Source organism: Cryptomeria japonica, chromosome 5, assembly GCF_030272615.1.
Source record: "Cryptomeria japonica chromosome 5, Sugi_1.0, whole genome shotgun sequence".
Lineage (NCBI taxonomy): Eukaryota > Viridiplantae > Streptophyta > Pinopsida > Cupressales > Cupressaceae > Cryptomeria > Cryptomeria japonica.
The window spans coordinates 285,088,252-285,113,028 of record NC_081409.1 but is presented as its reverse complement, the minus strand read 5'-3'; the positions used below and the strand labels follow the sequence as shown (position 1 = coordinate 285,113,028).

The following is a 24,777-nucleotide window of genomic DNA, read 5'->3' as shown; positions in this document are numbered from 1 at the left end:
CCCACCACATAACTTCAACAAAAGACCTGCTGACCGTTCATCTATCGATAGAAAGGAACAGAATGGACCCAACATTATATATACAGGGTGTCTCAAACCGAGACCAATCGAATGTTAGGTTGTTCTTAAGGATCCCCTTCTTTCCAGCAATCCATGACACAGAGATCAGAAATTACTGTCCCAGTTTAACCACAAGGCATGAATCCAAAAATAGGATAATTATCAACTATAACCGATATGCATAATCTTAAAAAACCGAATCTCAAAAAATCATAAACCAAAGCTCAAAGACACAAAGACAGGCAGACCCAGTTCGCCATTGCCATAAGAAAGGAGTGAAACAACATAAGGGTAGAGGGTGAATCCTGAAGTTTACATCAATAGAGCTTACAAATTAGCTGAGACCATGAAAATTCAGAGTTAACTACTACCACCCACCACATAACTTCAGCAGAAGACCTGTTAACCATACATCTATCGATTGAAAGAAACCGAATGGACCCTACATTATTTATACAGGGTATCTCAAAACGAGACAGATCGAATGTTAAGTTGTTCTTGAAGATCCTCTAATGTCCAGCAAACATGACAATGAAACCAGAAATTACTGTCCCAGTTTGACCACAAGGCATGAATCCAAAATTAGGATTATTATCAACAATAACCGAAATGCATAATCATAAAAGCCGAATATCTACAAATCATAAACCAAAGCTCAAAGACACAAGACCTATCAGACCTTGAATGCCAATGAAAGAAATGATATACACCTTAATAGAGACTGTACCTTCGCAGCCCAGAATCCACATAATTCATATATCATTCATAGGAGGGATGACCTACACGAGCCGATATAGAGAGACCAGACTACTACCAAACACCCTCCTACACTACTAAAACACCCCTTGCACTCACTCACAGTCTTGGTAGTCAAGGGAACAGTTAGATACAAGAATCATATGTGAAGGTTCAAATATGTATATATATAAATATATATATTTATGTATATATATGTACTCATAAATATATAAATTCTGTAATTATATATGTATATATGTGTGTATGCAAATGTGTAATATTCAATTTATTCCCATGCATACCCGCACATATACATATATATATGAGAATATGGATATATGTATATATATATGATTGTATATATATACACATATCTATATATATGAATATATATATATGCATATATTTATATATGTGAATGCATCATGTAACAGAAATCAATCCGATGAATATGGGATTGACTATAAATATATACATATCTATATATGTGAGTACATATATATATCTATGTATCTATATATATATATATATATATATCCGAACCTTAGAATGCCAATATACTGATAAAAGGTGGCTGTGGCCTCCCACCTAGAGCATCTAAATGTGAATAATGGAGAGGACTAGGAGAGGAGTGATTTGAAGGGGGGCCACGGCCAAAACTTAATCTGTGAGACTATCCTTCCTAAAAACATACGAATTACCGTCTGCCCCTAAATTGGCTAACTTGTCAGCTGCAGAATTGCCTTCCCTATAAATATGATTAACCGAAGTTTCCTCAAAGTATTTGATCAAATCCAGAATGCCTTTTAATTCCGCCTTCAATTTCCAGTTTGATACATCCCTGGTCCTGACTGCATTTATGGTTAACGACGAATCCCCCTCTATTTCTAAATATTTAATCTGGAGTGACTTGGCTAAAATCAATCCCTCCCGCAGAGCAGAAAACTCAGCCACGTTATTCGAAGCCAAGCCAATAGGCTTATTTAAGCTAGCAATCAGAACACCGTTATCTTGATGAATAGCGCACCCTATACCAGCTAAACCAGGATTCCCACGAGAGGCACCATCGAAGTTTAGCTTGGCCCAGCCCTTTCGGGGGGGAACCCATTTTGTTAGCTTTCTATCTATCTCAGCCTGCTTACCTCCTCTCCCAATAAACGGGGGGATTATCAGACCCCTCCACTTGGCACGAAGAACCTCATCCCATCTGGTTAAATTAATAGACTTTTCCTGTACATGTCTAAGTCTATTATTGATTTTCTCCACAATTGTTGCCTCGATCTTATTTAGAAGGGATTCTACCCTCAATATTGATTCTTTAAAGATCCTCCTATTTCTCTCCTTCCAAATTTCCCAAATGAGAATTGCCGGCGCTATTTGCCACACTAAGTGATAAATATCCTTTGAATGGGGAGGTTGCCAACTAATCAGCCATTCTGAAATGTCCTGAGGCCTCGGAGTCGGCCATCCGAGGCTTGAACAAAGCCAATCCCAACATATCTGACTGAAACTACAATTTAGAAGCAAGTGATCCACATTTTCTTCCTCGGATTCGCAAAGAGGGCATCTCGATGGACCCATGAAACCAAATTTTAAGAACCAATCTGATGTAAGAATCCTCTTTTGGGAAGTGGCCCATGAGAAGATACCAACTTTGGGGAGACCCACATTATTCCAGCAAAGGCTAATCGGAATAATAGGATTGGTTGCAGCTCTTCTGCAATTCAAAAGTGAGTAACCTTCTTTGACTTTATAAATGCCCGAAGAACTACCTGCCTAAATGATCCTGTCTTTCCCACTATGTAGTGAAAAATGCCTATGCCTCAAATTATTCCCGAGGATTTCCTTGTCAGCATTTGTTAAGTTCAACTCATCAAGGGGTTTCCACTCCCAGCCCAAAGCGGGGTCATCGGAAATAGGCTTGATATAATCCTTAACAAACCTGCCCCTGATCGATTGGCAAAGTTCTATACCTTCATCGCTTATTCCTGACTTGTCTAGGGCTGGATAACCCCCCCACGAGTCTTCCCAGAACAATGCCTCAGATCCTTCCGCAATGTCCCAAGTAAGATAATCTCTGATCACCTCTCTACATTCAATCATAAAATTCCAAACTTCGGATCCCTTTGGCAATATTTCCGTCCTTAGTATACTATCAGGATTGGAATTAGTGAGGTATTTAGCTTTGAGGATCCTTACCCATTTAAGATCTGGTTCTGAGAACATTTTCCAGACTAACTTCGCCCCCAGAGCCATGTTTTGAATCCTCAAATCTTTGATGCCAACTCCCCCTCTATCAATTGGTTGGCAAATTTTATCCCACGAGATTAACGCAAATTTCTTTTTGTCTGAGTTCATATTCCAAAAGAACTTCCTCATCTTTCTAACCAATTCTAAACGAGCACCTTTGGGTAGTTGCTGACATGACATTTGGAATATCGGTATAACCGCCATAATAGCTTTTAGTAATGTAATCCTCCCAGCTGAAGATAGACATTTGTTTTTCCAAGATACCAACCTAAGATCCATCTTTTCAAGGATTCCTTTCCATAATGCTTTAATATTATTTCCCTTATCCATCGGAATCCCAAGATATTTACAAGGAAGTTTTCCTTTATCGAACCCTAATATATTACAAATATCTGTCTCTATGTTCTGCAAGGTGTTAAAGAAGAAGATTTCTGATTTATTCTTGTTCACTTCCTGACCAGAAGCTAATGCGTAAATGTCAAGAATCCTTTTGAAAGCCATGGCTTCAGACCTATTCGCACATCCCATCAGCATTGTGTCGTCAGCAAACTGCTGGTGGGTTATGGCCTCCATTCCATTAGTAATTTTAATGCCTTTGATAATTTGATTTATCCGAGCACTAGATATGATTCTCCTAAGGTCCTCTGCCATTATGATAAATAAGAAAGGGGATAAAGGATCTCCTTGTCTTATCCCTCTAGATATCTGGAAGAAGCCAGCAGGGGATCCATTTATAAGAAGCGATACCCTGGGAGATGAGATGCATTCGAAGATTAAATTGATCCATTGTTTCGAAAAACCAAAGGATTCTAAGCATTTGCACAGAAATCTCCAATCGACTCTATCGTAAGCCTTCTTAATGTCTAGTTTGATCATCATAGCCGCTGATCGATTCTTTTGTAACGAGTGCATGACTTCTTGAGCAATAATGATGCCATCAAAGATAGATCTACCTGGTACAAAACCTGTCTGTTCCTCAGAAATTATGCACGGAAGGATGCCTTTCAGTCTATTCGCTAAAATTTTAGTAAAAAGTTTGTAAATAGTGTTGCATAAGGAGATAGGTCGAAAGTCTTCAAAATTACTTGATTCCTCCTTCTTTGGAATCAAGGTAATGAAAGTGTTGTTGATCTCTCTTAAAATACTCCCTAAGTTTCTAACCGCTTCCAATGCTTCCACAACCTCCTTGCCAATAATGTGCCAGCATTTTTGAAAAAAGCAAGCGGGAAAGCCATCCGGGCCAGGAGCTTTATCAGGATTAAGCTGCCCCAATGCTAATTTAACTTCTGATTCAGAGAATTTGTTGTTGAGGGCTTTGTTTTGGTTTTCAGTTATAATCTTAGGAATATTCCTAAGCAAAGTTAAATTGGCATCTTTAGGAGACGATTCTGAACTGAACAGGGTTCTGAAATGATTTACCGCTTCAGTAGTTATATCCTTTTGATCTTCCAGAATTGTACCATTATTGCTCATGATCTTGAGGATGCTGTTCGTGTTCCTCCTTATTTTTGTACTGTTGTGGAAGAACTTAGTGTTCCTATCCCCATTTTGAAGCCAATTCTCCCTAGACTTCTGTTTCCAAAATACTTCTTCTTTTGTTAACGTATCCTCATATTTCCCGAGAAGCTCCTTTTCTTTGAGGAAGCTATCCTGATCCATTCCAAGTCTAAACACTTTTTCATTGAGATCAGCAATTTCTTTTTCTAATGATATTTTGGTTTCAAAAATGTTTCCGAAAACTTCATTATTCCATTTCAATAACTTACACTTGAGATGTTTCAGCTTATTTACCAGGCAAAACATCTTTGATCCCTGGAAGCTTACCTCAAACCACCACTTGGAGACGAGATCATAGAACTCTGGATTTTGCATCCACATTTTTTCAAACTTAAAAGGGCAACATCGCGGTGTAGCCTCTCCCTCAATATTAAGAATAACAGGATAGTGGTCAGATCCTGAAGATGGGAGAAGCGAAGCTGATAGATTGACCGCTAAATCACTCAAGTTCCCCCTAAAAAGGAATCTGTCTAATCTCTCAGCGATTTGTGTAAATCCTGATCATCTATTGTACTAGGTATACACACCATTACTAGTTTCTATATCTATCAGGTTGTTATGAGCAACCCACTCTCTAAAGTCCTTTAAGGACTGTGGTTCCCTACGAATGCCTCCCTTTTTTTCTGATAAATTCAGGATGGCATTGAAGTCCCCTCCTAAAATAACAGGGGATGAGATATCTAGCCACATCATAAACGAGATTTCTGACCATACCCTTCGCTTTCCGACATCCGGGATAGGGCCATAAATGTTTATTAGGGTGAATGTGAGATTACTATGCTTGCTAGTAACCTTCCCTAATAGCCAATTTCTATTACCTGCTAAGGGAAGGAAATTAATATTCCGTGGATTCCAAATTATTCCAATACCACCAGAAGCACCCCTGGCTTCCACAAATTCACAGCAAAGAAGACCTAATTTCCTTTTAAAAGCCTCAGCTTCAACCTGGGCTAATTTAGTTTCTTGTAAGAGAACGATATCATGTTTCCATTTTGTAATGTTGCGTCTTATTAGATGCTGTTTGTTAGGGGCATTCATGCCCCTAACATTCCATGAAGAGATTTTCATGGGGCCGTGGGAAGGCCCTTCCCCTTCCCAGCATCAAAGAAGGCAGTTAACTTGCCTTGGTCTTTTGCATTTCCATCCTGCAGTCTTAGTTCGTTCAAAGATTTCCTGCCTCTACTTTTCGCTTCTCTAGCGCAGTCAGGAAGGTTTTTCCCGTCATAAATATTTTTTATCCCTAAGGTTTGTTGGGAGACTATCACTCCATCTCCATTATCCTCTCCCACTTGGGGCTGAGCATCTATGAATTCATTGCCAGGAATAGGTGTAGTATCTCCTACCCTATTCTCACTATTTTCTACCTCTTCCATGGAAGACAAGAGTTCCTGAATTAGGAACCTCTTCTCAGCTTCCTCTTCTGGGGAAAGATTTTCAACAACGTTATTGTTGAATGCCTCAAGAATAGCAGCCATTCTCGAGGTCATTTCATCATGCTCTGCCTCATTATCTTGTCCCAGATTTTCTACTGTCTTTGATTCAGATGGAAGTTTTAATGAATCCACCGAATCGGAGATTCTTTTTGTCATCTCCATTAAGGCATCATTTTTTATAGAATTTGCCTCATCTATAATTTTATCCAGATCACTAATGTTACTAGAATTATTGTTATTTTTTACCTCTGTGTTAACCACAGGAGGGCAATTATCATCTGTGGGTGACGCTTTTGAAGTGATATTATTATACTATTCTGGAAGAGGGTTTTCCGTATGTTCAATACTATTAATCAGAACTGGGCATGTTAATAGTCTTATATCAGCTTCATTTATAACCCCATCATAGAAGGTGGGATGAATGCTCCATTCCCCTCTGCTCGATACTAGCATGGTGGGTTCTAAGACCGTGGTTTTAATGTCAGTTTCAACTAATATTTTAATATTCTTGTTTGAAACCTCATTTCCTAGCCCTTCACAGCCCAGAAAAGATCCAAACTGTTCCCCGATATATTCTAAGATTTTAAAATCCAAATATTCAACTGGTAAAGGACCCAAATTAATCTATCTAGGGCATTTTTTAACATTCTGAGATTGTGGGTCAAAATTCGGTTCCCATTCACATCTAAAAAATCCATATCCTTTGTACAGTTTTACCTTACCATGGAGAATATCATTTTTTGTGTTTTGATTATCACACAAGATTGAAAGAAAATTATTTTCCAAGATAGAGATACTTACCTGTCCAGGGTATTGGGCCGTCCACCACTCGATAAGTTTTCCTGCATCTTCTCCTATACCAGCCCATTTAGAAAAAACCCCACATTCGCTATATAATTTGAATTGGGGTTCCATTAACTCATCCGGGATATTACAAATCCGCCTCAGACTTAATCTGGGTTTTGGCACAAAATTTCTTACTTTTCCGAGCGGCACCATGTTTGCCCCAGTTGTCGGATGCTGGTTCGAGGTTGTGGTTTTATGCCTATCGAAGTTTGAAGACAACTTTCTATTTACGCCCATCTTCTTCTTGGCAACTTTTGGCCGAGCGACTTGCAAAATTTCGTCGGAGGGAAGTGACAAGACTTCGGGTTTTTTTGCCCTAATTTCATCGAATTTCCCAAATGCGCCCGTTCTGTAAACCGAACGCCTTTCATTTGTTGCAGAAAGACCCTTACATGGCGGACTGAAGATCGTGATGCTTCTCGGGCGCGTGGCGAAGACTTGCCTGCAACCCCCCGCTGGAAACCTAGCCAAGTTCGCTGTATTTTGTTTTCGCATTTCGCCAAATAGCAGAGCAAGGTACGTATTGAAAAATATTCAATAAATCAAGGTCTGAAGATAATTAATTAAATAAGAAATTATTTAATTAATCCTCCTTCCCAATTTAATTAAATTCATAAGCAATTTGATTAAGTTCTCTAATTCATCTACCTATTAATAAATCTAAGGATTTATTTAATAAGTTCATTTCAATAATCCCCTTTAATTAATTAATTCTTCCCATCAAAAATCATTTCTTCTAATCCCCTAATTAATTAAAAAACATCAAATTCATGAGTTGTTGAAATTAATTAGCCTTTTCCTATTATTTGAATTTTTAAATTCAAATTCTCCTAACTTCTAACCACCTAACCTAACCATTCCTAAACTTTACCCATTACATCCTAACCACCATGTCCTCTTTCCTTGAACACTTTTCCCTCTCACGAGCAAAGCTTTGTGACACTTGTCACTAAGTGTTCCCTTTCATCCAACCTCTTCTATAATCTTCTTGACACTTGTCACCATGGAGATGACATTGTCCCCTTTCATCCAACCCCTTCTCCTACCAACCTCCAATTGTTTCCTTTAATCCAACCTCTTTGCCAACCTCCTCCAATTTTACCACTGATATCTTTAGACTTAATGTAGATCATTGATTCCTGCCACCTCACCCCTAACCTTGGAAATCCTATAAATAGACCCTGATTGATTCATCTCATTCATCCCGAATCTATCTCATTTGCATTCAAGCATTGTTACTATAGGCATATAGCATTTTAGCATTGTTATCATGATCAATTTTAGCTTAAATCTATCTTATTTCTAGCTCAATTTTCTTATCATCTAGCTTAATCTCATCATTGCTAGCTTAAATGCATCATCATTATCATCTTAAATCCTCCATCTAGGTGTAGTCAAGTCACTGAAATTGCTAACCAGATCTGAGAGCAAATTCATACTCGCATTTACTAGTAGGCGATAGATCGCTTAGCTATGGTTTTATCTTTCTTTGCTTTAAATTCATTAACCATGCTTGTAATGATCTATTCAGTGTTTTGTGTTGCAGCTATAGGTATACACTTCACAAGCACGACACAACCCATATGTAAAATGTACTATAGATGAAGTGATAATAGTTGTATTGAACAAACAATATGTCTTCAACCTTACATGTTGAAATGAGACATATGATAATGAGGAACAACATAAGGCAATAGTCACAAAGGACAAGCAAATAGATTTTGATGAAGAAAGAAATACCATACTTGACCAAATTAAAGAGATGTACAATGAAATGGAAACCCAACCTTAGACTTAAATAATTGTATGATAATTAATAAAAAAAATACATGCTTTCTTAGAGATGTATATGTTTAGAATAAAACTATGTAATTGAGTGCACAATTATCTTATTCTAAAGTTATTGATATCAATTTTGTAGTATGACTGTTGTATTTTTATGTGAAAAAGCATACGGACATGTTTGCATATAAATATATATAAATATAATTTTCCAACTGCACCTTTTGTAATAAGTTTTAAGCACAGTATTTCATGCTTCTTGTATATTATTCTCATGCAAAAATATATTTAGAACTATTACTTCTAGCATTAATTGTTTCACTTATATTGTGTTGGTGACATTTTCTTATAGTTCAATTCTTTTAATTGTATGATTGTTAGTAATCTACCTTGTCATACCCTAATAATAGAAGGTTGACACTTACACTAAAGAGAGGCATCCTACCTCGAAGAAAATACAAACTGGGAGAGAGTAGAATAAAAAATGGAGCTCGGATTATTATACCTAACATTAATACTAGATAACTACACGTAGGTTCCTCAAAAAATAAAAATGAACTACCCAATGATAGAAATGAGAGGAACACATGCCTCTATTAAAAAAAATGATAACTTTGTAGCAATATTGAAAATATTTTGAGAAAGAATAGGTGTATTACCTAGCCTACAAACATGTAGTGTATGCAAATAATCCTCCTCATGAATTCTCCTATGCTCATCATACCCTACCACTACTTGTTGAAGGAATTTTAATGAAAAGGTATACATTTAATCTCACCACTCAATAACATGGACCCAAGAGAACAACAAGTTCTGCTAGGACAACTAGCTCAAATAGAAGAAATGTTCATTTATAAAGTAAATCCTATCTTGCAAGTAATCTCTAAAGATTAATATCTGAAAGAGGTGGAAGCAAATACTTCTCAAAGAATACATTGAAAATCTATCTACTTATCAAAAGCTCAGTGCAACCCATGAAAATAATGAGTTTCCCTTATATGTTTTCACAAATGATCGATAAATCATTTAAACTTGTACATTTAGAGATCTTATTTCAGAGATGATAACTAAAATGAATGCTAAAATGTACATTGAGTATTATTGTCATGTAAAAGTATGAATTACATTTTCATATCAAACAAGAAAAGTATGTAATACACTAATAAATTTTTCCCAAGTGCTTGAGAGAGAAACTTGTCTTGCTAGTCTTGTCCAATTATGGATACTTCAAACTTTACATTCAGATGATCTATAATAACATTATCTACAATCGAATAATAATCAAGAGCATGAACAATGCAAAATTTGAATATTTTGATAAAAATAATCAATTCAATATAATCAAAATTTTTAACAAGCATCAAATAACTAGTTAGACCAAGTTATTCAAATACTATATTACTCTCTATTTAAACAAAAGATAAATACTTGATTAGATTACTAGAGTACTCAAATATGAACATCATTCCAAATCATTTAATAACTATTATCCCACAAGAATCATTTCTTTTATTGTTACTAGAACCATTGATGAAATTATCTCACCACTAAATAAAAATTTCTTAATTTCCATTAATACTTCTTTTACTAGTATTCTTAAAAAAGAAAATTTGGAAAAATCTTACGCATCTAATATTTATCTCTTAGCATATGATGTTGATTTAACAAATTGTATATTTCGTTAATATAATATAAAATTAAAAATTAAAATTTTTTATATGAAGACAAGGATAAATATACTAGATATAATGTATAACAAGGATATATGGATTTGAAATATGTTAGGTAGAGAACGTTTTCCTTTTTATCAACCAACTAGAATTTTCCAAAAAAATTAAAAGAGCAAGGAGCCATCACACCTACCACTGACCAACTCACAATATAGAGATACAAAAAAAGCTAGATACACTTATAATCTTTTTTAGCTTAGTTATGATTATTAAATTAGTAAAAAAGACCTAGAAGGAACCTAAAAGTAATCATGCAAGAGCTCATTGAATTTTTCTTATAAAATAACATTTTGGTTTAATCCCCATTTTAATAAATAGATAGATAACATAAAGGGTACCAAAACTTAATATATATGATTGTGTAGTCCATATTACACTCGACCATAGTAAAATATGTGATTTAGCTATATAAGATTAATTAAATTGTACTTGATGGGTTCTTTTGTAAGTTCTAACTACCTCAAGAATTCCAAAAGAAGAAAACAAAATTTGTATCTAAAATTAAAATATAACATAAAACTCAAGAAAAGAGGATTGAAAAAAAATCAAATACAAGATGAAAGAGAAAAACAATGAAAATATCTTAAAAATTTGATTACAAGATGTGATGCACTTATCTATGATACAAATCATATAAAACTAGCGCTTGCACCTGGGAGGTGCAATGTGAATTGCCGATAGGAGCAATTTGTGTGCAATCAAAAGTTTAGGTGGCTACAGGGCTAAAGAAATTGCATGTAATTGATTACTTTACTGATAGATAATATCTGCTATATCTATACGTTAGCATCTATTTTTAATTTTTGTATATCATTATATGATGGATGTGGAAAAATTTTCCTGTTGAATTCCATGATTAATTTGTTATTTTTATCAGTGTCTTAAAAAGTGAAAATGTGAAAATCAGACTGTTAGAAACTCTTAACACTTTAAAAAACTCAGCCAATGCGGAAACACAAAATCCCTAAGGAAACTAATAAATCTTGACATAGTAAGTTGCAAACCCCAAAAGTTATTTGAAATGGAAGCTCAGTTCTGGAGTGGTGATTCACACAAACTCTCTAGAGGCTAGAGAACCCAAATGGAGTAATTAAAGTAGAAATCATCCAAACCCCATGAACAGGGAAAAAACCAATCATTTCACCTCTGCATACACAACAAGAGTGTTTGTCCTAATTAACAGAGCATCAATTTAAACAAAATTCTACTTTAAAAGCATGATTCCATAATCTTAAAACCAAGAGCTTATTGCTGCAAAGAAGTTTATTTGCTTGAGAGCTAATAAAATCAAACAATTTCGGACCCAAAATTCCAAATTGGCAAAATATCTATCTATTTTATTTCTCAATTGGCGTTTTCCAAAAGGAAAATGGTTTAATGACAAAGGGGTTACATATTTTTGCATTGATGTAATTCCCCAGGATTGCACTCAAGATAGTAGTCGTAAATGAATGTATGATCAAATTATGCATGTTGCACTTGCAACACTCGTGTGTGATAACTGTACACAAACACACAAGGACTGTTGTGACATGACATGTTAACGAGAAAAGAGTGTATAGTCACTGCACAAAGCATGACTGCACAAGCGAAAGAAAGACTTAGTCACTGGACAATACCGCTACAAAAACCATGCAAGAAGGTAGGGTTCTCACTAAAATTGGAGATCAAGTGTTCGACCACAATCACCCTTTCTTGCTAATTGCGTTTAAGGGGTTAGAATCTAATCTATTGCATAATCAATTCAAACTTTAATTTGTTACATGGCCCAATCATTTCATTCAAATACGTACTCACTGGCAAACAAAAAAACAAGGAAAATACCTTAAATAATTTCACAAGCACAAGCAATCAGGCAATTCTTTTTGTGTATAATTTCTTTGAATAATCCATTGTTTTGATTCCAAATGCTAGAACCCAGATTTGAAGAATGCAATAATGTAAATGCCATTAGCATATGCATTATAAACCAATTTCAGCCTTTCGTCGTTTATTGTCTAAGACATTTAACCAAATTTAAAAACTGTAGAACTCCTTTCCAAGTCACATCAACATAATGCAATAACAAATTAAGCTAACCAAATAAGCAACATGAATTTTACAGGTTCTGTATAGTTAAGAAAATTTTGAATATTAAGTGATTCGGATGATTGGATCACTGGTTTGAACATTTAACTCATTCTTTCATTTTGCGTCACAAATAGAAGGGCTTTACACAAATAAAAATACAACATACCCAACTCAAATTGCCTGCAATCACTGTTGGTTTAAAATTTTAAATATATGAATACACACTCAAATGAAATGTTATGTGCATCTACCTAGTACAAATAATCAAAGATGCATATAAAAAACCAATATGAAATATCCATAGACAACATTACACAATTCACATTACGATAACAATATTTTAATTATGAATTTATTCCATATCATGATAACACAATAATATACAGTGTACACAATACTTATAATCAACGTGAATCACTAGTATGAAAAAATACAGCTAATTCAACTAACATATCATTTCAAAAATCAAAATGGTGAAGCTGAATACAACATACAAGTGCAGTCATAAATTTATATATATATATGGTATCATTACAACAAATGCCTAGACATCAATACCACGAATATCATGGGTCTTGACCCATACAAAAATGCATAGATGCATTTAAAACAAAGCTGCATTATGACAATGAAGGTGTGAATGATCTTATAAATCCTAGTTGAATAATGAATTCAATCTCAAACCCCATGCAACTCAAAATTCAAGATTTCTCTATAAAACTGCCTCATAATCTCATCTGCAATAGAAATAAAAACCTTAAGATAACAAAAAATATAGGGCACCTAATCAATTTATAAATAACCTATGTTATATATGGCGTTTTATAGAGTTTGACGGCCTGAATATGCAAGTAGAGGGATATATGTACACATATATATACATACATATATATATATATATATATATATGTATATAGATATATGTGTATATATATATATAAAATACAAGAATTAAAATAGTAAAACGAAATTTGTCCCACCCCTCTCAAATATAATCCAATAGAGTTCTCATATTAAACATATGGAATTGGCTCATGTTTGAATTGAGAATTCTTGATTAACTTATAATTGTCTTTGAGAAATATTGCATGTAAGGATTCCTTGTAATATTCACAATCGTGTTCATTATATTCCAGCAGAAAATTATAGAATGAATCGCATACAGAGGAGGTAATGAAGTAACATGTTAAAGGAATAATATGTTTCTAATCAATTCTGCAAAAAGAAATTCAAAACAAATTTGATGTTCCTATTGCCTGTTTGTTCAACCAAAATAAATTATAGACAATGTAAACATTTTGGATCTCATTTGCAGTTTAAAACCAAGTTTGCATTAAAAATAAACATAGATTTTACATAATTTTCTAATTGATAAACACTTTCAAGTACATATCAAATTATAAAGCAAGGAAGTTTCTAAATACTTGAATGATAAAATTTAATAATGTTGAACCCAAAGTTTTAAACTCGGACATGGAGGATAGGAAAATGGCAGAGAATATGTTCAATAATTCAATGTATAATAAATTGGAGACTTGGTCCTCAAAACTCATAGCTAGATTTTAGAAACAAAAGAAGGGAGAGGTAGATGACAATTGAGAAGGAAAGAAACACAATTGATGATCCCTAAATGAGGCTTGTTTATTTTGTTTGTTTTTTTTTATAAAAGTGGATGATACCACTAAAATTATATTAATTATATTTATTTTTTTACATGGCGACTGGTTCAAAGAGCATTGAGGGGAAAGAACCAATAAGAAAACCCCTTAGCTTTGCTCAAAAACATAAGCCTACCTACCCAATACAATAACCCATATACATCCCATAAAACCCTGATTACAATTTCCATTACATTAGATATAAAGGAAGCTTTTACAGCAAGCTTGTATTAGTAATTCTGTAGAGAGGATATCATCTCAGAAAATGCAGCTAAGATCGGAAGCATCCCCAAACAATAATCCCCTTATGCACCACATGAGTCCAGATATCTGTAGAGAACAAAAAACACAACAAAGAGGGATCCAAGGAGAAGTAATCTTGAAAACATGAAAATGGTTAGCATACATAAACCTAACCATACAAGAAGTAACGAAAGATGAAGACAACCTTCAGGGAACAGGGTGAAACCAATCCATATAATGGCCCATAAGAATAGCCAAACAAGTAACAACATGATAAGAAGCCATTTCCCCCATCCAAAACACTGCATTTTCCAACTTCTCAGAATAACCCACAACTCACCAAATTTGCCCAATAAATTCCACATCCTGCAAAGTATTGTCTAAACTGAAAAAGAAATAGACAAATATGACTCATACCTATAAAACTTATCAAAGATATATAACAGAGCGGGGGTTGTCATGATATGATTATCAGAATATCATACGAAGAGAATATCCAGCCAAATAGCACCTCTGAATGATGGAAAATGCTTCACATATAGCAAACTCAATTAATAAAACTCACCAACCTTATACCCACAAAGCATAATGATTAATTTACCAAGCCAATGTGCAGAACGTGAGACCCAAAAATCATGACACAATCGGTCACCACTATGCTTAAGAAAACATGATTGGCATAACATATATAATACTTAAGCTGAACCGCAACATCTAATGATTATCCTGAAAAGCAATATAACCCAGTTTCAAAACACCGGAGAGAGACAATGTCACCAATTATCATGATGAAAGAGCTAATTAACCTAGCTTCAACCGCCAAAGGGGAAAAAGGAAATCAAAACCAAGCAAACCACAACACCCAAGGTACAAGAAAAAACTATCAAATCACTGTCAACTGATCCCAAAGAATATCACCCTCCATCCTTAAAAGCGGCTACACTTCCAGGAGTGACTATACCAAAGGTGCTGTCATAAGGCAAGGCAACACCCTTGTTATAGACATTCAAAGAAGTAGATACCCCATAAGGCAAGTAGAACTATCAAGGCTACAACCAAAAAAAATCCCTTCAATAATGGGGAGATTCTCCCAATAAATGATAATAACAATGGTATTATTCCAAAACACCCTTATTATATGCACTTACGAAAGAATAGGCACACCAAGAAGGCATTTTTAAGATATAATTTTCAAATATTTGATAGGAAAATCCAACGATGTAAGTTCAATGTGGTCTACACCGTCACTAATAACCTTACTTGCAAGAAAATCCGCAAACACATTGATTTCTCTAAAATAGTGGGAGATCGAGAAAGTGGAGAAGCCATTAAGTTGAAGAAGAATATGCTCCAGAAGGTACTGCATACGCCAAGAGATGCATTTTTTGTCAGCAACTGCTTGACAGGCAAGCATTGAATCCCCTTCAATAACAATATCCTTGATATTTAGAGAATGAGCCAGATCAAGTCCAAAAGATAGAGCCTGAAATTCAGCCATGTTGTTAGTGCCATAACCAATGTATTTGCCAACAACCATGATGATATTTGAAGAATGGTCAAAGATGATTACCCCAATCCCAGACTTTCCTGGATTGCCCTTAGAGGCCCCATCAAATTGGAGTTTGAAGGATGGATAAGGGGGAGGGCTCCATTTAGCCATCTTATGCTTAAGATGCGAAGAAAAAGCATCCGAAATAGCCCCATGAGAGGGCAGCAATTGCAGAGAGAGCCATTTCCAAGTAACCCAATTATCCCAATGAGAAAAAGTTGTCGCCCTAAATTTTAATAAATGAAAGAGAGGACCACTTCACAAATGGAGGCTTGGATTTTACCTATAACGTCTGGCAAAGACGTCGACTTATGATTAAAAATTCTTGAATTCCTTTCCAGCCATAGATTCCAAATCACTAGAGATGGAGCAACTATCCACAAAGATGAATAGAATGAAGTGGGAAACAACAAGGGCCAAGATTGAAATTGTGAAAGAAGATTTGCGCAAAGAGCAGAAGACCACCCTAACATACCAAACAACCAATACCAATAGTCAGAGGCAAAGGGACAAAGTAGGAAGAGGTGGTCCACTGATTCCATGCAATAACCATAGAAAACACATGGGAAAACTACCATAATCCCAAGCCTATCTAAATGCATTCCAGTGAGGATCTTATCTTGAATGGCTAAACAGGAAAAAACCCCTACTTTTGGAAGACATGTAGAATGCCAGCATAACTTAGTAGGCCAGTAGGTAGGAATAGGGGTTTGAATCAAAGAATTGTACCCCTCTTTCACTGAATAGGAGCCAGCTGCACTTTTAGTCCAAACCATTGAGTCCTCTTTATATTGAAAAACTAGAGGTCTCTTACAAAGTTCTTCAATAAAATCCAAAACAATATTAATGTTAATAGCCAAGGGAGGGATTTCCTTCCATTTGACAATTATACAAGGTCCAAAAGTGTCAATGATAAAATAATCTGCAACAAAAAGTCCCCAAAGAGATGAAAGGATTTCTGGCAAAGGGGACCAATCTCGGATAGATGAGAGATCTGGGTGCCCATTCCAAACTTCATCCCAAAAATGAGCTTTTCTCCCATTATGGACAACCCAGGATAAATGAGGTAAGACCACCTCTCTAAATGAAATCAGAAAATTTCAGAACGCAGAGCCCTTCGAAAGGGAAGTTGCAGTAAAAATCCTTTCTCTCGGTAGACCCCTTAAATATTTAGCAAGCACAACAGAGGCCCATTAACAACTAGGATTTGTATATAGTTTCTAAATCAACTTAGCCCCCAAAGCCTTATTTTGAATAGCCAAATCACGAATACCCGCCCCCCTAACTCCTTGGGATGACAAACTTTATCCCATGCTAAAAGGGGGATCTTATTCCTTCCTCCTAAATTATCATTCCAAAGGAAGGACCTGAGGGATACCTTTAAATGCTTAACAACTTGAGAGGGAGCCTCTAAGATAGACATTAGATATGTAGGTATAACACTCAGGACTGATTTAATTAGAAGAATTTTGCCTGCCAATGTTAACCATTTATGATTCCAGGAGGAAATTCTAGAGGAGATGGAATGAACAATTTTGTCCCAAAAAGAGTTCTTATCTGCCCCAAGAAAGAAGGGAATACCTAAATACATGCAAGGGAAAGACCCAACTTGAAAGTTCCAAAAGTAGATAAGATTATTCCTAACTAAAGTGGGGACATTAACAAAAATGATTTTGGACTTTCCCTTATTAACCTTTTGACCAGAAAAGGTTGAATAGTCAGAGATAACTTTCTAAATAACTCGTGCTTCTGTTATAGTCGCCTTCCCAAACAATAATGTATCATCAACAAATAAGCAATGAGATTGTGAGGAAGGCAGGCCATCTATTCTAATACCTAACCACCGACCCACAACCGTAGCATTAGAAATAGCCCTACTTAATGCTTCCGCCAGAATAACAAACAAAAAAGGGGACAAGGGATCTCCTTGCCTAATACCCCGGGAAGAAGCAAAAAAACTTGAGGGAGTCCCATTAATCACTACTGAAAAGCGGGCGGAGGATATGCATGAATAAACCCACTTAACCCAACTCCTTGAGAATCAAAACTAGTTCAAAACAACAAGCAATGACTGCCAATTGACATGATCATATGCTTTAAGCATGTCTAATTTGAGGATCATTGCTGACACCTTTTGCTGGGAAATAGAATGTAGAATTTGATGAGCAACAATGGCTCCTTCAGGGGTCTCTCGACCAGGTACGAAACCACCCTGCTCAACCGTAATAATCCGAGGAAGGAATTTCGATAATCTAACCGAAATTGCCTTAGTAAAAATTTTGTATAGTGTGGTACACAAGGCAATTGGGCGAAAATCTGAAAAAGATGTAGGATTATCTACCGTAGGGATAATCGCAATAAGAGTAGTATTTATTTCTCTTAGAATCACCCTATTTCTTCTAGACTCCTCCAAAGCTAACAACACATCTTTCCCTATAAAGACCCAACTTTTCTAGAAGAATAATGCCATAAATCCATCTGGTCCCGGTGCCTTTTCTGGGTGCATGGAGAAGACTACCTTTTTAATTCAGCCAAGGAAAAAGGTGCCATCAACATCTTATTATCTTTTTGGAAGACAAGGGGAGGGATTGAATTTACAAATCCCTCATCAACCACCATTGGCTTTGCTGAGAGAAGGGATTTAAAAAACCTAACAGCTTCAGAAGCTATTTCATCTTCATCTAGCAAAGTATTCCCATTGGAATCAACAATACAAGAGATTCAACTACGAAGCCTCTTGAGCTTGGAGGAGGAATGGAAGAATTTGGTATTTCAATTGCCTTCAGAGAGCTAGAGATCCCTAGATTTCTGTCTCCAATAAGATTCTTCCCTGGCAAGAATCTCACTCAGCTGAGTGTTCAATGATTTAAGATTGTCATACATTGCAATAGACATACCAGAAGCAACAACTTTATTGTTAAGCTGTTCAATCTCCTCCTGAAGCCTAGCCTTTTCACCAAAGACATTCTTAAAATGCTAAACATTCCAATCCTTTATTTTTGTCTTCAAGAAGCCCAATTTTTTAACTAACTGAAACATTCTTGACCCAAGGAAATAAGGGGCTGAAGTCCACCAAGATTTTAAGGAAGGTAAAAATGATTGATCCCTAAACCACATTGGCTCAAACTTGAAAGGTAACTTTTTAGGAGCCCTATCCTCAAAAACATCAAACTGGATAGGAAAATGATCAGAGTCGATAAAGGGAAGAATTGAGGATACAAAATCTTGTCTCGAACTAAACCAATTATCTGAAACCAAATAACGATCCAGCCTTTCCAAAATTTGAGAGAAACCCCTATGCCTATTAGTCCAAGTAAATGAACCATTAAGAGGCATACAATCAACTAGACTCAAGGACTGAATGAAGTTGGAAAAATCTGAAATGAAACATTTGTTAGGAATAATTCCTCCAACATTCTCATTCAAATTTGCAATTGCATTAAAATCACCCCCAAAAATCAGAAAAAAAATTCTGCAAAGGAGTAGCGATAGTAAACAAGGAGTTCCAAAAAATTCTTTTCTCAATAATCCCAGAAGGGCCATAAACATTAAAAAGCCAAAACTTTAAGTTTGATGTTCGACTCTTAACTATTCCAAGCATCCAATTATATGATACCACAACTAATGAGAAGTGAACAGCAGAATCCTTCCAAATAATAGCTGGCCCACCTGACGCCCCTAAAGAGGGAGATGATAAAAAATTCCAAACTTTCAAAGAGGAGAATAATCTATCTGCCGATTGCAAATTGAGTTTAGTTTCTTGTAACATCACCAAATCACACTTCATTAAGTCTAATTGTGACTTAATCAAGCATCGTTTGTTAGGGGCATTTAAGCCCCAAAAATTCTAGGATATTAACCTCATATTTCTTGAGGGGAGGCCTCAGCTCCCCTCGAAGCATTCAACAAGACTGGAGACAATGCCCCAGCAGAAAAAACCTTATGCAGACTACGTTTAGTAGCTAGAGCTCTTGTAATAAGGGAACTAAAAGGTTTCTTCAACATCTTCTTCTTCAAAGTTTCTAAAGAAGATAAAATACTAGATTGAATCCCCGCAGCAATTTCTAAATTTATTTTAACATGTTTAGGCTTATGCCTCCTTTTCCCTAGAGTAGACAAGGGTGAGGAAGGAAGCAGAGGGGTTTGAACCAAAGGAAGCTCTGAAGCAGCCACCATATTGGTCATATCTAGCCCCTTCTCCTCTTTGTCTGAAACCATAGGAGGTAATGATGATACAAGTCCTAAAACCACCAACGCCTTATCTCTATCAACGATATCAAAAGGGTTATTGATGGGAAAAGCAGCGAAATCATTCTCCAAAACACCTAAATCAACTAAAATCGAGGAGATAACCTTATTAGCTAAAGGGGAATCCAGAAGAGTCTTATTAGAATTGGCTAAATCCTGGACCTGAGCAATGAGTATGTCATCCAAGACAATGTCCACCGAATCAACAATATCACCCTCAGCATGCTCTAATAAAGTCCCCTCAGCTGATGTAGCTACAACACCTACCACTTTATGCAGAAAACCAAGGGCATCCGTATTTTCCCCTAACCTAATGCCTAAGTCAACCATAGGTGCAAAGATACCCAAATCCACCCTAGTCTCAGAAGATGGGACCAAATTAGAGATAGCAGGTTTATTTAACGAAAGAGCATTAGAACGGCCAATCCTTGTGGAAGGGACAAAATTATTGAAAGCCACTTCAGAATCCATAGCAGAGATGGAATTGTTCACAAGAGGAGGAGGGTTGAAAGCAGGGCCAGACAATTGTGTTTTTTCCCAGGTATGAGGTTCCACATTTTCCACAAATAGAGAATCCGATTCCCCCGAACCAAAATGGATGGATTTCATGCAAAAAAACATTGGGGAATCCATAACTACAACAGATGGACCCAAAACCCCCGAGTCTTTAACCAAATTTTGCTACCATAAACCAAAGGGGGACCTAATGTTACAAAAATTTGGCAACTGAGTGTTAGGGCAAGTTAATACACAAATTTTAACAACCAGAACCCCATCCTAAAGCAATGAACAAGACATCAAGAATTTACCCTAAGAATCCCCAATTTTTGACAATATATCAAATTCAATAAATTTAGATGGTAAGAGTGGAAGTTTAAACCACACAGGGACCTATTTTGGACCAACTCTAGAAACTGCTAAAAACGGTTTCCAACGTTCCAGAAAAATCATGTTTTTTCCAAGCTAAAAAAATGAAGTGCTAAGAGCCTTGTCCCTAGCAGATGTTGAGTCAAAAATAACAAGAAAAGAGCTTATAGAAAGCACATGAAAAAACAAAGTACCATACCATAGAGTGTGAATTTTATGGTGAAGTTTGAAAAGGGAAATAGGATCACCCCAGACCTGAATCACAACTGCAAGACCTTGAAGATCCAAAGCTTTCTTACACAAAATGGCATCTGAAGCATCAATCAATGGGATCAAAATCGGAATAGGTTGCGAGGGGAAAACCGAACTCTGACCATGACCTCCCAAATCCTTAACCAAATTCACAAAGGCCTTCACCAAATGATTCTGTGCCTTATTTTTAGAAACCCTCCCCTTCTGTTTGCCCTTATGTTGAGCTCCTTGGTTTCGAGCACGTGATTGATCTTGTCGAAAAAACCCTCTGAAGTAAGCAGAAGAAGGGACAAAATGAAATGACTTTTCCTCCGCCGCCGGCCGAACAGGCGAAGCTAACACATCTACCCATCTGCCTTCATGGAAGACCCACTGCGGCACATGTCTAGTGCAAGCGCCAAAAGGGTCCTTTGGGGGAAGCGGATCAGACATCGCCTCATCCCCCCAACGTGGAGCCTTCTGTCTATCATTCGCATCAATCCCCAAACTTCGCGCACCCCGAAAGCTCGCCATCTTACTTAGGAGATCTAGTTTATTTCATAGTTACATAAATAAGAATAAATGAGGCTTGTTATTAATATATGGGGCTCAGAATTTTCATCAGAAATATTGTATGCAATGACCACTTTGGACCCCAATGTATTTACAAATTATCAAGTTTGCAATATTAGGCAAAAAATTAAAAGGAGCTGCAGCCTGATCATTGATTGAGAAAGATTTAGCAGAGGTTTTGTGCTCTCTACCAGCACAAAGAATCAGAGCAGAAAACAAACTTGATGGTAGATAAAAAGCATTAAAATGTGAAAATAATTAAAAACCAACTCTGCCTATCATCAAACAACCATTTCAAATCTATCCCTATTTAACTTTAGCTAGGGTTTGATTATAGGGGAGCCCAACAAATTCGCGACCAAAGTCTCGGAAGGAATGAATAAAACCAGTAAAGGTGTGCAAGATTGGCGACAATATTACATACCAAACTACCATGTGAATCTAAAAAGCCCTGAAAACCCGAGCACGAACAAACGACAGAAGAAACCCTTGCAGTTAAAACAATGCAGATGAATCCATTAAAACAGTGTGATAAAAATTGGAATCATAAAGAAAATTCTAGGAACCATAGCTTAATAAAATAAAACTGCACCTGCAAGGGCTGGTTGTTGTCTTTTGCTCTCTTCTATCTTGTTCGAGTAAAGTCCCTCCAATATAAAGGGCAAAACTATAGTGCATTCCAATGAACTAAAGGGGAGGAACCAAATCTCTGGTGGAGCAATGGTGGTTGCCAGCAAGGTTTGAGGCCACGGTGAAAATGCGTGGGATGGAGCACGCATGCGGGAAGGCAAGGAAAGTCCAACACACCCCTCACACAGTTAGAGGAGAAACAAGCCATGTGTTCTACGATTATCACCCTGCTCTGCAGTCGTCGTCTGCCAGAAGGCAACCTTGAGCGCTAGCGGGTTTTCACTATCCAGTGCCAATAGTTTCCATAGCACTTCAGAAACTACAGAGTTGGATTTCCCTGATGAAAAATCTTAAAATATGCTAGAGTTTTCACATTTGCATACTTCAACCAAGCTATTGCGGAATATGACGACTATTAGATTATTAATTATTAAATCAGAAATTCTTAGTAATAACTATTACATTTTGAGTATTTTAAATGGTAGTTTTGAGTAGCTGTGACTAATATATATTCAAGTATTCTATCACCCTTCTCTTATACCTATATAAACCCCTTCTTATTGAGAGGAGGATAATAAAATTTGACGATAAACAGTAATTTTTATCACTATGCACAATTATACCCTTTATTAAGCAAATCATGTTTAAAATAATTATAGTCTAATAACTATTAGATTATTAATTATTTATAAATGTTAATTTTGAATAGGTATAACTAATACCCATTGTAGTAATCTACTGCCTTCTCTTATATTTAAATAAATCCATTCTATGTAGAGGATAATAGAATTTGAAGATAAACGATAATTTTCATCACTATGCATAAGAGCCATTATTGGTCATGTGGAAGTAAGAAGTGTTTCACCAAGTTCTATCTATGTTTTGATAGTCCATTAGATACTTTGTGAGGTATTTTTTCCTAAAAAGATTTCTTCAATGCATATATTGTGTAATGTTCAATCAATGCTCCTATAGGTATCATGGTATTTATTTTATGTTTTAGTTATAATGATTTGTATCCTAAGATCCTAATTTCTAACACTAATCATGTATGTTGTTATTCTTGTTGTGTGCCATCAACAACTTTGTATTAGAAGCTTGAAATTTTCCTAAAGATTTTTTGTGTTCCTCTAACCAAAGAAGAGGATCTCATAAAGTGACTTAGTTGTTTTGTTGCCCTCGTGATTTTGGTGGACTTGGTTTAGTTTCAATCCAACATCAAGGTATAGATTTGTGTGCCAAATGGATTATTAAAGCCTTGGAGAGAAATGAATCTTGAAAGATTTTAATTTGACATTACATTTTTGTCGTATACCTCATGCTCATTGAACTTGGGAGGGGCTTGGTTTTTATAATCTTTAGATTACAAAGAAACATATTTGTATACACAAAAGATTTCGCATCAAACTCAAGAAAACTTAGGAATCCATAAGTCATGGCTTTTATGAAAGGCAATAACTTTTACAAAGGTCTTTCTATCATCAAACAAACATATTACTAACTAAACATAATCTGAAAAACCAAGACTCCATTATTCGTGTTACTTCTCGTTAACCTCACGTTCTCCGATTATTTACAAAGACATGTGAATGGCATTCGCAATTTCATCCATTTTCTCCGGATCAAGATCCTTCTTTCCTTCCAAGTATACCTATGCCAATTCGGCCGCACGTTTTGCGTAATTGGCTGGAAGGGGCTCCGGGTATCTTCTCGAAAAAGAAAGATTCCTGATTAAAGTCTCAAATTTAGAGTAACAAAGTGCATGTTCTCATCCGAGAAAATGCTGTAACTTGCTTTCCCATTATGCACACTCACAGAGCGAGTGCCAATGATTTTCTAACCAACAATGAAAGTGATGGGAACATATTTTGCTTGATTTTTATCTTTTCGCAGACCATCAACTTCATTTATTAAAGCATCCACTTCTTTTCGCATTGTCTCTACAATTCGGCCTTCGACAAAGCCTTATCTGAACAAAATGAACTTATAAGGCAAACTCTTTCTGGCCTCCTCGTATTTTCCAAGCAGCTCGCTAGAAATGGCTCCAAGGTTTTTCATATGATCTCCATGAACTACTCTGGACTCATAATAAGAAGTAGAACGATCTGAAGGGCCAATATTTCCAACCTTAACAATTATTTGGGGATCAGAGTTGATCACAGTACATCCCAAATACATTACCTTACAATTGTCCGCAAGTCGGAGGGGGGAGGAGTGCACTGTGAAGGAAAAAAGCTTTCGCTTTGTATGGCAGCCTAGAGCTCCATTCTTGTGATCCCTCTGACTTTGTATCCCTTGTTGATGTGTGGTAC

General features: G+C 36.1%; 1 protein-coding gene across 1 annotated transcript; it reads right to left on the bottom strand.

Moving 5' to 3' along the window:
• Positions 1–15,544: 15,544 nt before the first annotated feature.
• LOC131043981 (uncharacterized) lies at positions 15,545–16,027 on the bottom strand. The gene has a single exon (XM_057977243.2). It carries the CDS (start codon positions 16,025–16,027, stop codon positions 15,545–15,547), a length of 483 nt encoding a protein of 160 aa, XP_057833226.2.
• Positions 16,028–24,777: the final 8,750 nt, after the last annotated feature.

Coding starts and splice junctions, on each gene's coding strand:
- LOC131043981 (XM_057977243.2), bottom strand. CDS start 16,027: ATGGCTAAATGGAGCCCTCCCCCTTATCCATCCTTCAAACTCCAATTT.